The sequence below is a fragment of the Mixophyes fleayi genome, chromosome 3, assembly GCF_038048845.1.
Source record: "Mixophyes fleayi isolate aMixFle1 chromosome 3, aMixFle1.hap1, whole genome shotgun sequence".
Lineage (NCBI taxonomy): Eukaryota > Metazoa > Chordata > Amphibia > Anura > Limnodynastidae > Mixophyes > Mixophyes fleayi.
The window spans coordinates 324,385,492-324,406,050 of record NC_134404.1 but is presented as its reverse complement, the minus strand read 5'-3'; the positions used below and the strand labels follow the sequence as shown (position 1 = coordinate 324,406,050).

General features: G+C 38.1%; 1 protein-coding gene across 2 annotated transcripts; it reads left to right on the top strand.

Moving 5' to 3' along the window:
• The first annotated feature begins 4,701 nt into the window (after positions 1–4,701).
• TMEM229B (transmembrane protein 229B) lies at positions 4,702–16,835 on the top strand. Of its 2 annotated transcripts, none has more exons than XM_075200753.1 (3): positions 4,702–4,744; positions 11,632–11,757; positions 15,420–16,835. In XM_075200753.1, exon 3 carries the CDS (start codon positions 15,444–15,446, stop codon positions 15,921–15,923), a length of 480 nt encoding a protein of 159 aa, XP_075056854.1. In that variant the 5' UTR covers positions 4,702–4,744; positions 11,632–11,757; positions 15,420–15,443; the 3' UTR covers positions 15,924–16,835. The 2 variants fall into 2 exon arrangements, with proteins under 2 accessions (XP_075056854.1, XP_075056855.1); XM_075200754.1 differs by lacking the exon at positions 4,702–4,744 and adding an exon at positions 4,892–5,076.
• Positions 16,836–20,559: the final 3,724 nt, after the last annotated feature.

Below are 20,559 nucleotides of genomic sequence, written 5' to 3'. Positions count from 1 at the left end.
CATGCTGTTAGACATATATAGATAATACATATTTTTTTTTTTTTAAATCCAGTATTTTTATTGACATTTTTTAAGATATAAACATACTAAACAACAAAAAGAAAAGAAAAACAATCGCATACATATCGGAATTAAATGACAGAATTTACAAGATTACATTAAAGCATAATAATAATAAATGTGCTGTATTCATTCAGGATCATACATCGTAAATGCTTATACATAAGTATGTTACACATGCAGGGTTTATTACATGGACTCAGATACTCATTATAAGAACTGCGGTAGCCATATATTTAAGTAGATAGAGCATCTGTACTAGATGACATAGGATAGAATGGAGACTCTAGCCATCTGTACCATATATTCTCAAATTTCTTCAGAGCCTGTCTGCTAGTATAAACAAATCTCTCGTGCCTTATGGTGGTATTGACCAGTGCCTTCCAATTTTTAACCGTGGGACTCGTCGGGACCAACCACAGCTTCGCTATACAGACCTTAGCCAACATCAATAACTGTGAAATGTACATTTTTGTCAGTTTATTAACTTTTTCCCTTCAATCGGAGCCCAAAGAGACAAGTGGCCGGTGAACTAAGAGACACTTCAATTCCAGTAACCTGAATACATCTCCTGATCCTTCGCCAGAAGATTTGTATACATAAACACTCCCATAGAAGGTGCCAAAAGTTAGCATTGATCGAATTGCATTTCGGACAGTTAGGGGTAACATCCGGACGAAATTTTGCCAATCTAATAGGGGTAAAGTAGGCCCTGTGTAAGATAATACATATTTACTTCCATGGATCCTTTTACAGGATTGGCTATATCACCTGAGGCATCCTCCCGCTTTTGACGTTCTTCCACATATCTTAGTTGCTCAGAAAGCTTCCAAACATCAACTCCAAACGTTTGGAATATCTCAGTGATAATAATAAGCACTGGGATGCCCCAGTCTTTTTCTGGGAACCACTAAATGCGGTTGTGTGCAGCCACATTTTAAAGTATCTAACAAACAAAATATAGGGCAAATGCCTGCTAACAATCCTTGCAAGAATTGATGGCCACACTGTTCAGGGTATACGTGGAATGTCAATGTGACGACTTCGTAGAGAAATATACCCAAGCACGTCAGCTATTCGAAAGCTTTATACCCTAAGCACAACTAAAGCTTGACTACACCAAAATGAAATATTGTAGATGGTGGAACAAGGACAAACCACTCTTGGTCAATATAACAAAAGATTGGATGCAAAAAAAAATAAAAGTCATGGATTGAAATGTAATCAATCAATTTCAAAAGTATGCAGCTGTTGTACTTGTACTTTGTGCAGTTGTAGCAGAAATCCATCTAGTCTTGCGGAGGTTAATGAGGAGGAAAATAGTCATATTGAAATGGGTCTTAAAAGGTCTGTGGAACAAGCTGACATGCATCAAGGACATTAAAAGATTGAAGAGCAACCCCCTCCCCCCTCGTCATGTCGGTCGGCCGGGATGTGACTTGAATGTAAGCAACGAGCCGCCGCGGCTCAGGGCACCGCTGCGGCTCAAAACACATACGCTTCAGGCTAAGAAGAAATCGCCATTGCAGAAGTAGAAAATGGAGGTCCCCAATAGTTGGAATAGCACTTTCATAAGAATCAAAATATATCAACAACTATGTCATTGAGCTTTCCAAGCTGCAGGTGGTGCCTACTGACATGTAGGTCAATAGTAAATCATTAGGGGGATGTGGGACAACTACATGCGCATCCTGTAGAAGATGCTGATCATAGACTTGTGTGTATAATGAAGGAAGAATATAATGTACAGCTGTAACCATCAAGACCAACCCATGACCAAATAAACAGGGATATCCATGCTTAAAATCAGGAATTCCCATGCTTGAAAACAGGAAATATCATCAGGTCAAATAAACCCACAATCTTAAATTTGGTACTGACTGTCATCAAATGCATGGCCTGTTTATTCTGAAGATAAAAATACCTATTGTTGTATTTCAGACATGACTATGCCAGTTAGCTGGCAGTTTTCTAATTCACTGTTTTAGGACTTTGTCATAGATGCAACAACCCGTGAATGCCACACATTGGTCCATCCATAGCAAACAAAATTGCTTCCATCTGACTCTTACTATGACCTCTTATCACTCTCTGGTCCCCTACGCGCTCTGTGCTGGTGGAAATATTGACTGTGAGGTAGGAACAGTGATGTCTCATAACACAAAGACAACCTCCTATACCAGTGATGGCTAACCTGTGACACTCCAGATGTTGTGAAACTACAAGCCCCAGCATGCTTTGCCAGCTATCAGCTAGTTATCTACTGGCAAAGCATACTGTGACTTGTAGTTTCACAACACCTGGAGTGTCACATGTTAGCCATCACTGTCCTAGGCCTAGTGCGAAGCTCAGAAAGTAAGGCGCTTACCTTCCTCTGTAGTATGACAGTGACGGTACTGACACCTCCTCTCAGGCGAAGCATAGAAGTCGGGGCAGGACACTTGTCACAACTCAGTAGCAAGCCCAGATGCATTCTGTGCAAATTTCTGCAAATTGAATGATATAGCTCTGCACTGTGTAATTTTGTGATGCACAATATACATTATGTTTTGGTTTGTATTTTTAAGTAGTCCTATATCCTTATGAAGCAACTGGGGGCTTATTTAATTTCTTTGGGATTCACATTTAAATTTTTGTAACAGTAGATACCAACCAATAGTATTCACCCTTTTTTTTTTTTTTGCTGTTTTGTTTTCATCTCATCTGTTTTCTTGTGAGCTGTTTTCTTGTGAGCTGTTTCCTTGTGAGCTGTTTCCTTGTGAGCTGTTTCTTTTTAGCTGTTTTCTTATGAGCTATTTTTTTGTGAGCTGTTTTCTTGTGATCTGTATTTTCTTATGAGCTGTTTTCTTGTGAGCTGTTTTCTTATAAGCTATTTTCTCGTGAGCTGCTTTCTAATAAGCTATTTTCTTGTGAGCTGTTTTCTTGTGAGCTCTTTTCTTATAAGCTATTTTCTTGTGAACTATTTTCTTGTGAACTGTTTTTTTGTGATCTGTTTTCTTATGAAGTGTTTTCTTATGAGCTGTTTTGGTGCCAGAACTCTTTTTTGACTTTTTACAAGCACCTGTTAATAAATTGAAGTGCAGCTTAATACTAATCTTTTGTAACATAACAGAAACTGGCACATTGCATATGGGACTAATTACTCTACATTAAAATATGTTTTTTTATAAGGACATAACGTAACGACATTTGTCTGTAAAGTTGCAGAATTATTTCGAAATCTTTATCAAGACACAAAAAAGGAACTATTGTGGAAATATTTTTCAAAGGATATTATTCTGAAACAGTATTTGTTCTAAAATCCGATTGCTGTTTTTGCTAAATACAAAAAATATATATTTTGTTCAATATGTATGCACTTTATGGCTTGGGGTTCATTTTATTTCAGCCAAACAAGTAGCATGACACCCCCTTGTTTTAATATAGTAGTACACATGTAAGTTGGGCTCGTTGACTAGAATTTCTTATGCTTAAAGGTAGACATAAGCTAATTTTTCAAAGGTTTCTGCAAAGTATTAGTCTCATCCTGCATTTGGCTGCAAAATTTGGTATAAAGTGCTCCAAAGTTACACCACACAGCAGAAGGAATTTACTTTTGTCAGCCCAGCTATATTGACTACACAAAGAGTTAATTGTCAAATACAGTGTGAAATGGCATTCACCATAATGAAAACCAAAGCAAAAGAAAAACTTCTGTGAAACATCGTCCAGGGGGTAAATATTTCAAGCTGTGAGTTTCCTGCTAGTTTGAAAAAGTGGAGATGTTGCCTACAGCAACCAATCAGATTCTTGTTATCATTTATTTAGTTCATTCTATAAAACCAGAACCAGCACCTGATTGGTTGCTATGGGCAACTCCTCCACTTTTCAAAGCCGCCGAAAACTCTCAACTTGATACATTAACCCCCAAGACTGTACACGCCACCTCACTCTTTATCTTCTGCTCATAAGTATGATTATTTGAAGTGGCCAGGGATAAAAAAAAAGCATGCAGCCAGATAACCAGCAGCACAGATGATTTCGGGAGATGTCACAGATGCAATTTCTGTTACGCAAAGAATCGTTAAGATATTTTTTACATTTAGCTGTGAATGCTATGAGAATAGCTCAAAAACAGTACTGCTCCAAAATGCATGATGTACTAACAGTGGAACTAGCAGTGGTCTTTTCAGAAGGGGTTGCTGTCACTTTAAATCCTCAATGCTGATATGGTATCACATAATGCTTAACACTACAGCTAGTGCATCACATACAATTTTGAAAATTAAAATCCATTGTTGATTAATTATTCTTTGAAGTTGATTAGGTGGACCTATAAATACAATCTCTTTAACTTTGAACTCTTTCCTCATATGATACTAGGATATGTCTAAACAAAGTGCATTGAAGACTGATAAGCAGCTGATAATGGATCTATTAGTTCATTAGACACCTGCTCAACGCTTCTGCCTTTTTATTGCAGCAACGTATTACTGACCTTTGTAAGAGTTGGGAACATCACACATACTCTTCCGTCCTCCTGTGCACAGACCACTCCATGGCTCGCACTTCAACAGGATATTGATCAATATTATTTTAGTTGTGTAAGCTAAGAAAATATTAACTAGATTAAGTATTGCTAAAAGTGAAGTACTTATGAATAGCGAATAAAGCCACAACAGGAATTTATTTTGAAGAGGAACAGGTGAGAACAATGTCTTTCCTTTCTGCAAAAAGAAGAAACTGTATATAGGTAATGGATGCATTGTTGTAGGCAAATTGTATGTGCTGCTACAAATGTAATGTTAATAGTTATTTATATCGCTTACAAGATAATACCAGCAGGGCTAAAATTACTTTGTAACTTTTTGATTTGTTGTATCTAACCGGTCGTCAACCTGTGCAACATGTACCCACAGGAGTACATCTGGGAGTACTTCAGCCTGTTATATCGGACTCAAAATCACTTTACTGCAGTATCAAAGAAAAATATATATACACAGATCAGCCACAAAATTAAATCCACTGACAAGTGAAGTGAGTACCATCAATTATCTTGCTACAATAGCACCTGTTAAGGGGGGGGGAATATTTTAGGCAGCAAGTGAACAGTCTTGAAGTTTAAAAATGGACAAGCGTAAGGATTTGAGCGACTTTGACAAGAGCCAAATTGTGATAGCTAAACGAATGGGTCAGAGCATTTCAAAACCGGCAGATCTTGGGAGGTGTTCCTGGTATGCAGTGGGTAATACTTACTAAAAGTAGTCCAAGAAAAGACAACCGGTGAACCAGCGACAGGGTCATGGGCGCCCAAGGCTCTTTGATGCATGTGGGAACTGGAGGCTAGTCCGTCTGGGCCAATCACACAGAAGAGCTACTGTTCCATAATTTGCTGAAAAAGTTAATGCTGGCTATGATACAAAGGTGTCAATACACACAGTGCATCGCAGCTTGCTGCGTATGGGGCTTCATAGCCGCAGACAGGTCAGAGTGCCCATGCTGAGCCCTGTCCACCGCCGAAAGCGCATATAATGGGCACGTGAGCACCAGAACTGGACCATAGAGCAATGGAAAATTTATTTTTTGACTTTTTACAAGCAATGGAAAAAGGTAGCTTGGTCTGAGGAATTACGATTTCTTTTAAGGCATGTGGATGGACGGACCGGTGCGTGTGCTTCATTTACTTGGGGAAGAAACAGCACCAAGATGCACTATGGAAAGAAGGCAAGTCGGCAGTGTGATGCTTAGGGCAATTTTTTGCTGGCATTTATGTGGATGTTACTTTCCCAGGTACCACCCACCTAAACATTGTTGAAGACCAAGAACACCCCTTCATAGCACCGGTATTCCCTGATGGCAGTGGCCTCTTTCAGCAGCACAATGCACCCTGCCACACTGCCAAAATTGTTCAGGAATGGTTTGAGGAACATGACAAAGAGATCAAGGTGTTGACTTGGCCTCCAAATTCACCAAATCTCCATCCGATGGAGCATCTGTGGGATGTGCTGGAAAACAAGTCCGGGCCATGGAGGCCTCACCTCACAACTTACAGGACTCAAAGGATCTGCTGCTAATGTCTTAGTGTCAGATACCACAGGACATCTTCAGAGGAGTCCGTGCCTTGATGGGTCAGAGCTGTTTTGGCAGCATGAGGGTAATCCACACAATATTAGGCAAGCTGTTTTTATGTTGTGTCTGATTGGTTTGTATATATTTGGTTTCCAAAAATAACTGATGTACTACATATTTAGGGGCATTTAAGCATGGTTTTTCTTTTGGTTTGATGTAAGATATTGTAATTAATATATTGTCGTATTTGTGTACAACATTTTCACTAGTATATACATTGTGCACAATATAGTGTATAACTTCAAATTATTATTATTGTGTCTATCAGCAGCATAGGTATTTCTTATTCTGTATAGCGCAGACCTGCAGTATAGCTGGTTATACATCACTGCTGGAGGTATTAGACAGAGGGACAAAGTACAGCAGGACTCATCCTAGAACACTCTCTGAAAGTGCGATTAGCGAAAATTCTATCTTTAGGAATCATGCCTTTCAGATTATTTAAATCTGTGGCATTTTGGGAGTTGACAGCTTGTGTGGATCCAAGGTTGCAGTTACCTATTTCATGCAGAGCTGTACCTGCTTTATATGCTGACACTAATATAAACCTACATTTTAACTTTTAAGCAAGCCCCTAGCTTTCACGTGCTCTGTTGTGCTGTCTGCTGCACCCACAGAGGTTGTAGATGGCTGATATGAAGTAGATGGGATAAATTCCAGCTTTTCAAAAAGATGCATTTCACGATCATTCACAAATTTTAAAGTGAAAATTTAGATGCGTACAGCATGTTTGGTGCCTTATACAATCTAATTCTAGTTTTAATTTCCACTTCTGAGTCCTGCAATATAAATAAATAACAATTATCACTTCTTTGAATTAGGGCTCAAAAGGGGTGATTCACAAACCCTAAAATATTCAGATGCATAACTCATTTAAATTTACACTTTCTTAATCGCATTTTGCATATATTTTGCACACAAATTATTGTTAATTTGGAAACTTACCACAAATGGACTAGACTTTTATGGTTATTTAGTATGACTGCAATTTTATTTATAATATTTCTTTTTACGTATCTGTATTTTACTTAATATATTGTAGGACACTTTTATTGATATTTGTGTACCACATTTGTCATTAGTATATACCTAGTGCACTCTAGGGGGTAGTTTCCCTTTACAAGGCAGCGCCACTTTAAATTTAAGCTGCTAAGACGCCGAACTCTCGCGAGTTGACAAAACCAGGGTATGATACATTTACCCCTAGATTGTGTACATTCAAATTCTAGCAGAGATGGTTGGCTGTGACAACCAAGGCTGGATTGTAATATTCCCATTTAATTTTAACAATAATTAGGTGACTATGACCCAGGATTTAGGTTGTACATCATCATCCCCATCAACAAGGACAAACAACGCTAGATGTACAATTTCCAGGTGAAGTAATGTAGCACGTACAGAGCACATTAGCAGAATGGGTGTGTATTAATTTAGTTTAGAGCGTGCCTCATACAGAGGAATTGTGGCCAGTGTGCAAAGCAAAGTCCATTGAATGATGACCAGTCTACAATGCAGAGCGCATTTCCTGGTGGCTATTGGTAGTTTCCTTACTTCCAGCCATGCTCCCATTGGGTCTAGTCTTCAAGCTGCTATCAGCCTGTTATATTGACTCAATTTCTAATCCTACACTGAAGTCTGACAACCAATCATTGATCATGCTAATAGTGCTCATCTTCTTGTCTGGTACTTAGCATCATTATCAGAGTTCCCCGGGGGTGAATAAATTGAGCTCTTAACGGCCAATAGGCTGGTAGCAACTCTATGACCTGGCAGTAGTACTCAGACAAATAAAGGTGATAGAGGGCTTTGCAGCATTAGCTCAGTCGGGCCCTGACCTGATTAAAAAGTGTGTGTGTCCTACAGAAAATGGGTAAGTTGGCATGTCTGTATAAGTTGGTACATTTAAGTGTTGCATATATTGTTTCAGAAACAAGTAGCGATTATCGGATATAGGGCTATTAAGTTTTATTCGATATAAGGTCAATTCACTATTTCAAACCTATTTCAAAAGGCTTCAGTAAACCTGTAAAAATGCATGTGATTAATTTTTATTTCAGTGCATGCATCTGATTGTACAGTCAAGAAATCTGTGAATCTGTAGTCACTGTCCATCTAGGTTCCCTTACCCATAGAGCCATCTTTCTTCTACTAATGTGAATGGGGGCTAGAGAGGGATGCAACCACTCTGTAAGCTCTTCCTATGTACAACTGAGTGCAAAATCTAGTACAATGATGGCTAGAAACATTTCTGCCCAAAATGCTGCCTGAACACTATGGGCCTGAGTCATTAAGGAGAGCAAAGCAACAAAAAAAAAAAAAGAGTAAGTTTGCCCCTGGGCAAACCAACCATGTTACAATGTAAGGGGTGCAAATGAGTTTATTATTTTGCACATAAGGAAAATACTGGCTGTTTTTTCATGTAGCACACAAATACTTGATAGCTTTACTTTTACACTGAAATTTAAAGCTAATGTAAGACATGGCCTATACCAACTTTAAATCTGCCCCCACATTTTAAATTTACCTCCTCCTCCTATGCAACATGGTTTTGCCCAGGTGCAAAGTTACTCCTTTTTTATGCTTTGCGCTCCTTAATGACTCAGGCCCATTGTGAGTGCTGTTTCTGTCCCTTCTCTGTGACATCCCTTCTCCTTCTCTCCCTGTGTTTCTCATAAAATGACTGCAAGAAAAAGTGCGCAGTGATTGGTCTGTGAGTTTGAAAGAACTTCCTCCTGTAAAGAAACTGTAGGGATAAAACAATAAAAGATGAGGAAGCAAAAGGTGGAGGCAAAGTATAGTTAACATGGTGGTAAATTAAGTTCACTTTCTTTAAAAATATATGTCCCCATTTGCATTCCATTTCTAACCAAAAAAATGGTTGCAAATTGGGTTCAATTGTGTTGTTATATTTTTATTGAATACGCCAGGGTTTCCCAAACCCAGTCCTCAGGGCTCCCCAACAGTGCAGGTTTTCCATATCTCCTTGCTGGAGCACAGGTGTATTCATTACTGACTGACACATTGTAACAGATCCACAGGTGGTCCTAATTATGTCACATGTGATCCAGAAAACCTGCACCGTTGGGGAGCCCTGAGGACTGGGTTTGGGAAACCCTGGAATATGCTGTTAAAATGACCTACATTATTAGGACAGTTTGCTTCCAACTTTATAGTATAGCCCCAGAGTTGGTGAGTAGTATCGGAGGTCCTCTCTGCAGATGCAGTTGGTCAATCAATCCTGATGACTGTAGATTTGTGAATGAAATACAGCACTTGGTGATATTAAACTAACCCATTACTTACATGTATTATTAAACACGATCCCACTAATTGAAAACTTTTCAATGCCCGGTGATTTCGTGAAACCCTTCGATAAATCTAAACCCCGTTTTATCATGAATGCTCAAGAGTTTTATGCGACATTATTAGAAAGTTGGCACACAAAGGTCAAGTTCTAAAACAACAAATTCATTGCCGTCAGGAAGTCTACTGAAGTTTGGGTAAACCACTTAAATACAAGACATTGCAACTTTTCTAATGGCACTACATGTGCATTCCAAAAAACCACGGCAAGCACTTTTAATTGAAAATTACAGTGTACAAAGTTACATTACATTCTCAAGAGAACACTCAGGGTTTTGAAATATTTTTACATCATAATTTCCTCCATGAACATACCTCGTCTATTTCCATTAACAGATATTAAATCTTAGAACACATTGATACTGATCTAAAAATAAATTTTGTTCAAAGGCTTAAAATTACAATTTCAGCGTGTATAACAATGCAAGCTCCCAAATTTATTGTAAAAAGTTCCAGGTCGGAAGGTATCAAAGTGCGGCTTAATATGTGGTTTTAAAACTGCCTTTCATTGGGTGCTGTATTAAAATGCAACTAGCGTTATTTATTAAATAGCATAAAATTGCAATATAATAGTCAAACTGCACTTAATTTAATGTTAACAGTTTGCAATCCATGCTTCATACAAAGACTTTCAGTGCTTGTTGTGGTAGTTGGGACAGAAGTCCATTTGAGCAGCTTAAAAGTGAATCTTGTATTGATTTTGTCACACTGCCTATGTGGCCAACTTGCCTCTGTAATTTGAGTTGAGCGCATCTTATTCTTGTGCCGCATTTCACTTGTAAATGCAGATAGGGGGCGCTAACGTGTAAGAACAGATCAGCAAGGGCATTCAGACACAAGTTAACCACACCTATTTGCGATGCATTTGATTTTTTTTGCAAAAATGTATCTTAAGATGTTTCTTGTTGCTAATTTTGGGACACATTTTTGCTTTCAACTCACAATCAGGCACCTTTATATAGGTATCATAGTCAAAACACATGTGATTTTAACCATCTGCTAATGAGGACAGCATATAAAATAGTGGCATAGTTTTTATGGTTTTCCGTGCATGTTTGAAAACTGACGATTTATACATGACAGCGTTTGGATGGGTGACAGGTTGTAAAACTGGTATTTCGGATTTGAGATCTTCCAATTTGATATAATGCATATGATGTGTGGTTTTTACTTTGATAAGTGGCATGATTTGAAAACCTCACAAAAAGTATTGGGACACCTTAACAACTCAGATGTTGCTCAATTGAATCTCCTATCCTGCTCAGTAAGGCTTGCAGTGCATCGTGGGAGGTTTGAAGGCACCTGGAGTACTAAAGACTACCTGGGCCTGATTTGGAATCAGACGTCAGAAAGTACAAACAAGGATTTCAAATTGGAACAATTACTGTCACCGTCTCCAAGTGGAGGAAGAATATTCAGTCTTTCCATTCACTAGTATTTAGTGACAACACCGAAACAAGACGTAGAATGAGATGTCCCTAGTTCCCACTGAATGGATAGCTGAATATTGGTTGAGCCCAAAAAAATGTAGGTGACAAGTACACTTGAAGGCATTGGGCCCGATTCATCAAGCACCTATATGCTAATTTTGAGCATATCGTACACAAAATCACTCTGCACAAGCCCACAACTGAGAGATACGCCCGTGACCACAACCCTGTTCATTCCGTCTTCGAGCGCAAAGGACACTTACTACAGCCTAGGATTTTGTGGAGTGAACGGGTAGGGGAAGGGGCATTTTTCAGCAGTTAATTTACATTAGGGGCAGTGCCAAACTCAAGTGCACGCAGCCACGTCCAAATCCAGTTTTGGGCATCTCCAAGTTACTTGTTTTTTTTGGCTGTATTGCTCCATCTAAAGTCCTAATCAGTAGTGATGACAGTCTCGTATGCATGCTATAACATGTGTTTGCAATCACAAGCAACTGTAAAAATGTACTTTATGCACAGTAGACATTAACAACATCCTAATAAATAAATTACAGGGAAAACATTTTTTTAAATTATTTATCATTAATGCCTATATTATTAACTGGTGGCATTAATTCAATATTTTTTTTATTTTTTCCTGTGTGCCCTTTGGTAAATTTATAATCCACAGAGATATTGGACGTATCCTGCAGTGTCTTGTGTAGTAGAGGACAGCAGACCTGCCCCCTATTTCAACAGCAGACATATCTTGAGATCTGTACCTTGATGAATTTGGGAGTATGCAGAGCCTAAGTATGTGCGTATAATACTAAACGCAGATTGCGCCCAGAATGCATGCCTTGATAAATCAGACCCATTGTGTCTTTAAATCATAATACTGAGCACACAAATAAACCCAGTTTCAGATCAACTGAAACTGTATCCAATCTGAATGCATACGTAGATAAATGGCTCACACCAAATCTTTCAACCTCATTAAGACAGGAGCAACGCCTTCAGCAGATCAGATTTTCCAATGTGTCTGATCAAAATCCATTTGAATCTGAGTGCCTTTGATTGATCAAATTAATATTATTATTATCTTTGACTTATAAGGCGCCACAAAGGGTCCGCAGCGCCGTACATTACATATACAGAAAACAGAGAACCAAGACACTACATTATACAAAAATATATACAAACACAGGTGACAGGGTAAAGCAAATCAGATTATTTCTGGGACAGATAGTGAAAGGCAGGGGCAAATGCAGGATTTGTAGAGGGGGATTTCCATACCACGCCACCAGTGGGCGTGACCAGCATGCATGGGGGTGTGGCTATAATTTTAGGCAGTGCTTGGCTGCTCTCCAACTCTTCCTATCCCCATAATATACATGGGCAATGCTGCGTACACTACTGTTAGGTGCACGCAGCTCTCCTTTTTCAAGCAGAGCCGTGTGAAGCGGGAGCAGGGTCCAGCCACCTCAATTATATAGTGCCCCAGGATTGTAGGGGGCTTTCCAGGCACTAGGAAAACCCCCGTGGGTTTGCCTATGAAAGGGATGGTAGAAATCAGCAAGAAGGCCGAAGATTAAGAAAATAGGGAAAACAGGGCTAGGGAAGCAGTCCAAGAGGCACAGAGGGTGATGGAAAGATAGAAGGAGCACACAAGGAAAGAGGGCCCTGCTCATGAGAGCTTACATTTGCAGACCATGTATAGAGCAATGTTGGGCTAACTAGGCACCTTACGCCTACACTGTGCAGTGGGCTTACGCTCCAAGCTGAATTTTTAAAGAGGTACAATGGGGTTATTATGTTTATCAAAGAAAGAAGTGAAAACATCTTGAACAGTGGAGGGAAAATGCATATTCTTATTAAAGAGGAAAACCCATAATTAAGACACTTGTTTTAAAATTCCACCTTTAGGGCTCCTCTTCATACATGTAATAGTAAAAATGAATGCTTTAATATTATATGAACGCTGCAATTTCAGCCTGTCTCTGACAGAGCGTTACTATGGCGATATCATGAAATACTTTGCTGTGTATACTGATACAATAGTGGAATATGCAAACAGGGAAAGAAGGTTAAAGAATAATGTCTGCTGTAGCTAATAACTTGTGAGATGGTGTAGGTCCGGTCTACTTCTCTACATGTACTTATAACGGGTTGCAATTTTGCTGAAAAGTGCACTTCTAGGTGCACCCTAAACAATGGACTACAAACATTTAAGCCCAAACACAGGACACATTTTATAATGTCAGTACCAATGTCCCTTCACTCCCCTGATTAATTTGACACATAAATGAGTCTAAACTTGGCATATTATTATTTTTTAAAACTTTTGTTCCCGTCGTTAGTTTGACAAAACCCATTTACCATACCCCAATTATTTGAGTACTAGTAAAACATTAATTTGACTTTTGGTCGAGGATAGTATAATATAAAATGGTGTATGGCTGTGCCAGTTCCCATCCTATCTTATCTAGTACAAAGTCTACAGATCAATGTCTACAAATCAATAAGTCAAACACTGCTAACTAGCGTCCGGGTTGGACACTTCTAAACACAATATTAACCAACACAGCACTTTTAAGCACAATTTGAAATATGTAAAAAGTAAAGAACAGTGGTTATTGAAAGTTAAAATTCCTCCAAAACATATATTTGTATTATTTATTTATTTTAAAGAAATGTTTGTCTGTCTCTTTGAGTTTGTCTATATTTTAGTCTAGTATTTTGGTCTAGTATTGTTAAAAAGGATGTACAACTCCTGGGAGTATATTTACTAAACAATCAGATTCATTTATCTAGTACATTCTACAAATTTACACCTAGAATCTGATTGGTTGCTATAGGCAACACCTCCACTTTTTTTCAAACCAGCAGCTTAGTAAATATACCCCCTGGCAGAGCTGGATTAAGGTTCTGGGGGGCCAGGGGCACTTAAGACACGGGGGCCCCCTATTGTGTAATATGGTCTTCATTTTAGACAAATAAACAGGCAATGCTGTGTGCACTACTGTTAGTTGCATGCAGCTCTGCCATCACAACATCAGTGTGAAGTGGGACATACATGCCAACTGTCCTTGTAGTCAGACCAAATCCTGACTAAGTGAGACAGTCACACAAATTCTGGACTGTCCCACTATATTGAGGACAGTTGGCAGACTGTCCTGCTCTCTCCTACCTGCTCTTGTCACTTTTCACCACCTGTGGCTGCTGGTGTCTTAAGCTCAGTTGCTGCTTGTGTAGATTCTGGGATGTCGGGACCCTATTTTGAAAAAAAAAAGGTAAAAGGTACATAAAAGTCCTGTTAATAAATCAATAGCATCCCCTTTAATAATTAATTAGGCCTTCCTCCCTGCAACCAGCCCCAAATTTGAAATTAAATAAAATTAATACTATTCACATTTAATAATAGAACTATTTTCCCCAAGCAGCCCCGACATTAAATTAATAGTGTACACGATTAATAAATAAACTTATTTCCCTCCCCACCAAACAGCCTGGCAATAAATTAAATAGCATCTATGTTTAATATGACCATTTAAACTATCACCGGCATTAAATAATTCATATTTACAATTACAATTTATAAATAGCCCTTCTCCCCAAAATCAGTCCCATATTCAATTAATAGCCCCAAACCACCTCATCTTAAATTAATAGGACGCAATATTAAATTAAATTGCTCCACCATCACCCCACAAATAAAATAACACTCATTAAATAATTAGCCCCCACCTGCACTCCACCATTAAATAGCCTACCTCCCACACTATATTTAGACCCCCCCCTTCCCTTACATATATTAACATACTGCCCCCATGCACACTATATTTATATACTGGCCCCCCACACTCACATACTATAGTTTATATACTGGCCCCCCACACTCACATACTATAGTTTATATACTGCCCGCACACACACACACAATCTATATACTGCCCACACACACACAATCTATATACTGCCCACACACACACACACAATCTATATACTACCCACACACACGCAATATATATACTGCACACACACACAATATATATACTGCACACACATACACACAATATATATACGTCACACACACACAAAACGTCTTATTTCAGTCTCCTGGACAAAACCATGTTACAATGCAAGGGGTGCAAATTAGTATTTTGTTTTGCATATAAGTTAAATACTGACTGTTTTTTCATGTAGCACACAAATATCAACTTTAAATTTCAGTGTACAAATAAGCTTTTTAAGTATTTGTGTGTTACATGAAAAAACAGTCAGTATTTAACTTATGTGCAAAACAAAATACTAATTTGCACCTCTTGCATTGTAACATGGTTTTGTCCAGGAGACTGAAATAAGAAGTTTCTCAAGTTAAGATCCTTATTGAATCAGACCCCTTATCTTTTGCATTCTACTGAACTTCAAACAGGATCTCTAGTAACTCCACATTTACTATTCTCTCTCTTTCAAAAGTGTGGAATTTAAATCGATCAGACGATGGTCAGGATGCAGGAAACTGGATCTCTGCGTGGGATCTGTCGGTGGTATGTCTACGCTCTTCATGGACTTTTATGTGAAATAATATTTACATCCTCCTGGGACTTTGCCACCACCTGCAGCTGGAAGCTGTCAGGCGTCAGCAGCGTCTGGGCGTTTTTCATATATGGAACAGCGATTTTCATCATAGAGAAAATGTTTCTTCATCTGCAGACGCGATGCCATCTTTGGTGTAGGTGTCTAATATACACCCTGTGGGCATATCTATGGGAATTCTCCACTGGATATATATTGAAGGCTCTTGATGCCTGCCCTTGGGACTATTCTCACTTCTCTGGAAACATCATGGGCCTCATCACTATGGAATATGCTGTGCCGTGGTTTTTTGGCTGTATGATTGTGGAACAGGTGGTGATCAAGAATACACTTAAGCTGCAATTGACCCAGGATGGAAACCCTAAAAAACACAAGGAGATATAACATTATTAAAACTCTTACATATATAAACAGCATGTACCTAATGGAGATACAAGATTTTTATTTAGATAAAAAAATTAAATCAATATCGGAATTGTATCACTATTCTCCTAGAATAGTTAATCAAGGGCATTGCCATCTACCAGAGCTGCTATTTTCTATATTTATTGCTTGATAAAGACAAGGAAACAGTCCACCATGTTTGTGTAGATGCCAAGCCACTAGAGGTGCTGTTACTTTGGAATTGATATGCTGTATGATATTATACATGCCATTCTATTTCACCATGCCATATCAACCATATAGCATTCAATGAATAAAAAAGACAACCTCTTAAAACGGTGGTGCTACCCAGGGTACAGAGGAGAACTAAAATTTAAGCTAATCTCCAAAAGAGACTCTATCTAGGGCACAAGGCCTAGTCAGCTTCCCATTACTTCCCCTTATGCTATTAGACAAGCAAACAACTTGACAAAAAACTGTTAATGCCCCAAGTGCTCAATCTCTAACATACCTGCCATACCTTATCTTCATCCAAAAGAGGAAGAGACTTACGATAATGGGCATATCATGGGTGAATTAGGGCGTAATTTTGGTCGATAGGCTGTAGATTTAGTTAATGGGGCATTGGCTAATGCAGCAATAGGCAACCTGATACACCTCGGGGGGCCACATGATGTGGCCCTCTAACGTTTAAATGGGCAGCACGGTGGCGTAGTGGTTAGCACTTCTGCCTTACAGTAATGGAGTCATGAGTTCAATTCCCGACCATGGCCTTATCTGTGTGGAGTTTGTATGTTCTCCCCGTGTTTGCGTGGGTTTCCTCCGGGTGCTCCGGTTTCCTCCCACACTCCAAAAACATACTGATAGGTTAATTGGCTGCTAACAAATTGACCCTAGTCTGTCTGTGTCTGTGTGTGTGTGTGTGTGTGTTAGGGAATTTAGACTGTAAGCTCCAATTGGACAGGGACTGATGTGAGTGAGTTCTCTGTACAGCGCTGCAGAATTAGTGGCGCTATATAAATAAATGATGATGATGATGATGATGAAGGGCCATACATTACCCTTAATTTTGTTAAAACAATACATTTAATCAAACAAATATACCTATCTGTAATAACACATCAGCAGGCAAGAGCTGGGGGCTTGGGGCTTCATATGAAGCTCAGAGGGCCACCTGTTACCCAATGTCCAATGTGTTATGTTTCCAATCGGGAATGTAATCTGATGTATAACTGCATCCAAACAAAGAGACTTTTTTTTTTTTACAGCAGAACAGTTATAGTTCAATTATATTTACAGTGAGATGACTGAATGGCCTAAGAGCCTTCCACTATAAACAATGCAGTAAGAATGATCTTATTATAACAGAAGCTCACGGCTATTTTATAACAATGATCATTTTCCTACAGAATCAAATAATGACATATTAAACCTCACCCAAGGAATTGTGAGTATTGTGTATTTACTGCCAAGGAAAATATACTTTATATCAAGAACTACAAAAAAATAAATATTTTCCTTTATACTGTATAGTCTATGGGACTGTAAGGCACACAGAGATAATATCTACTTACAAATATTTATCTACCATATGTAGTGCCTTAGAAGTTTTTTATTATTATTTTGTATTCATTGAACTTTGTAAAAAGACCTACATTGGCATTGCTTGAATTTTTTTAAAATATCATGAAACATGAAACGAGCAATAGAAATAAACAAAAAAATAAAATAAACGTAAAGTTACGAATATTTTGTAAAACACATGATATTTAGAATGTATTATTAGGAAGTTATACTCTCCTAGATGACGAAGTTTGATGCAATTTGCATCATCATGGCTCCGCCCTAGACTGCACATCAGGGGGCAGGACCACGGTTATGCAAATTTTTCATAGTCACGCCCCCTTCGCACTTATCCGAATATTTACTCTAGCAATGTGACTGGGATTTCTCAAACATAGTGTAGAGCCAGGGAGATATTTTCTTATTAACGATTGCCTGGAATAACTATTATTATATTATTATTATTATTATTATTTACTATTGAACTATGAACTGAACATCAACTTTGTATTTACAGCAATAAATTCTGATGCATTAAATTATAATTGTAAATAATCGAATTAACTAAATCTACTAATTAATTGTTAGCACGTAATTATCAGGTATTGTTGCGTGTCACCATTTTCCTAGACGCCACTCCTGGGAGTTTCAGACGCCCATCAAGGGGAGACAGTGACTCAACAGTGAGCGCCCTCCATTCGGTTTTCTTTTTCTTTTGGTGAGGCCCTCACCAGTAAATTGGTGAGCTAGATATTTGGAGAGGAGTCTTCCCTGTCGCGGGAGCTCAGCTCCGCCCCAGGCCCAGATCAAAATCGAGGTGTCGGCAATAGGAGTTAAGTGCAGGATCTCTACACCCGCCCATCACCTAGGAAACGCCTTTCCTGCCTCGCTGTATTTGACCGGAATAATTGTTGAGGTTTTTCCCCTAGATCCAAGCGATGTCCCAGTTGGGGGCACTGCATACTGATTATAGCTTTATGTAATAGCAGAGTTCCACATATTTAATTGGCTGTGTAACACCACGCATCATTAGACAACCCACAAAGGGAGTTTAACCACGCCCATTTCTCACTACAGTAAACTTTATATACTGCAAAGGGCTGCTTAACCATCATCTCATTAGGGTGAGGTCTCTGGAGCCAACACGTAGGTGTTGAATATATAGCGGAGAAGATTTTACTCTAACACAGCTAATAATAAGTTCTTCACAAACAACATCCTTCTGGAAAACTCTAATGTGTGTGTCGCCATCTGACTATTTACAAGCACACTTCCTTGGTACATCTGCACAAGCGTATAATTTACAGAAAGTCAATAAACGTCAACAAGAAATTGTTTTTTTTAGCTATAAACACCTCATTTTGTCTTCACCAGCTAAACATCATATGTTAAGAAATTTAAAAAAGTTTATATATTTAGTGTTCATAACACATATGTATATTTATACAGAGAGAAAAAAATGTAACAGGAACAAAACATTGTAATTACTAATTACTCCCAATAATTGCATGTGTATAAATATATATATATATATATATATATATATATATATATATATATATTTATTTATATTTACATATATTTGTGTGTTATATGTAAAGGTATGTATGTGTACAGTATGCATACATACACTTTATTGTATTTTAGGCATGGTACTCTCTCACTCATATATATATCACACTGGCCCACTTTTTTGTATAATTGATATGTGGAGGTGGGGCTAAAATGATGCAATTCCTCCATCTCGACAACCAACTCCCCTTCCGGGATCTCCCAGAGGCCAATTCTGAAAAGTTGGTAACTATGATATAGATAGATAGATAGATAGATAGATAGATAGATAGATAGATAGATATTGTGATAAAGTACAGCATTCACTGGCATCTCACACAGGTTTGCTGAACCATTCACTGTTTATTAGCATCACTATTTATTAGCTGTTGTTAAGATGGCTAAACAGTTTCAGCGATGGTACAGCAGTCATATCCAGCAATAGTATCACAAAATCTCCCACCACCTACATCTGGCTAAACATTAATTCCCTGACTACAAGCCGGCCACTTACTGGCATTGGTGGTCCCGCCCACAAATACAAACAGTGTCTTTATCTTTCACCCAAGCACTACAAAAACAAAACAATTACACCCATGTGGAACACCTGTGTGTGTATGTGCTGAAAGATGATCCCAGGGAACATTTAACCTTTGTCAAAATACATAGATATGTATATACAGATATATAAGTATATATATATATATATATATATATATATATATATATATATATATTATACATACACTCACATGCATATCTATATATTAGTAAAACAAGGCGCATGTGTATAAAATCATTATAAAGAGTGCAGCCAAGACAATTAGGGCCACTGTATCAGTGATAACCAAAGGAAAGATAGTTTGGCGCTCCCTGAGCTGCAAGCTGAAATCCAGCGAGTAAATTACTGTATTAACGGTAATATTTTTTAGAGCGCAGGATTTTCACCCGTCTCGCTAATAATTGAATACCCCCATAGAGATTTATATATTGCTTGTTTTAGAGCGCCAAACTATCTTTTTTTTAGTTTTCACTGATACAGTGGATTATAGATTTATATATTGTTTGTTTTAAAGTACCAGACCATTTTCTTTTCTTTTATATAAATATATATATATATATATATATATATATATATATATATATATATATATATCCTCTTGTACTGTGCCTAAAATGTATAATTTAGAACGACTTGTATGCTGTTTTTATTTTAAGATGAATCCAATTAATTTTGTATTAATTAGACAGAGTCTCGGGGTATTTGGAGATGAATGTTTAAATGGCTTTAAAATTGGCAAGTACACAACAGTTGATGCTGACTCACTTCCTACATGTCTCAGGAACTGTGATCAAATAATACATTTCCTTAATTACCCAAATAATGGAGGAAAGGCATCAAATACAAAGTATAACAGACTTCTGCAGATAAAGAGACAGTGCAGAAATAGTCTTTTCTAGTCGGGTAAATATCAGTGTGGTAACACTGGCTTGGCAAGACGACACCTATTTATAACACTGT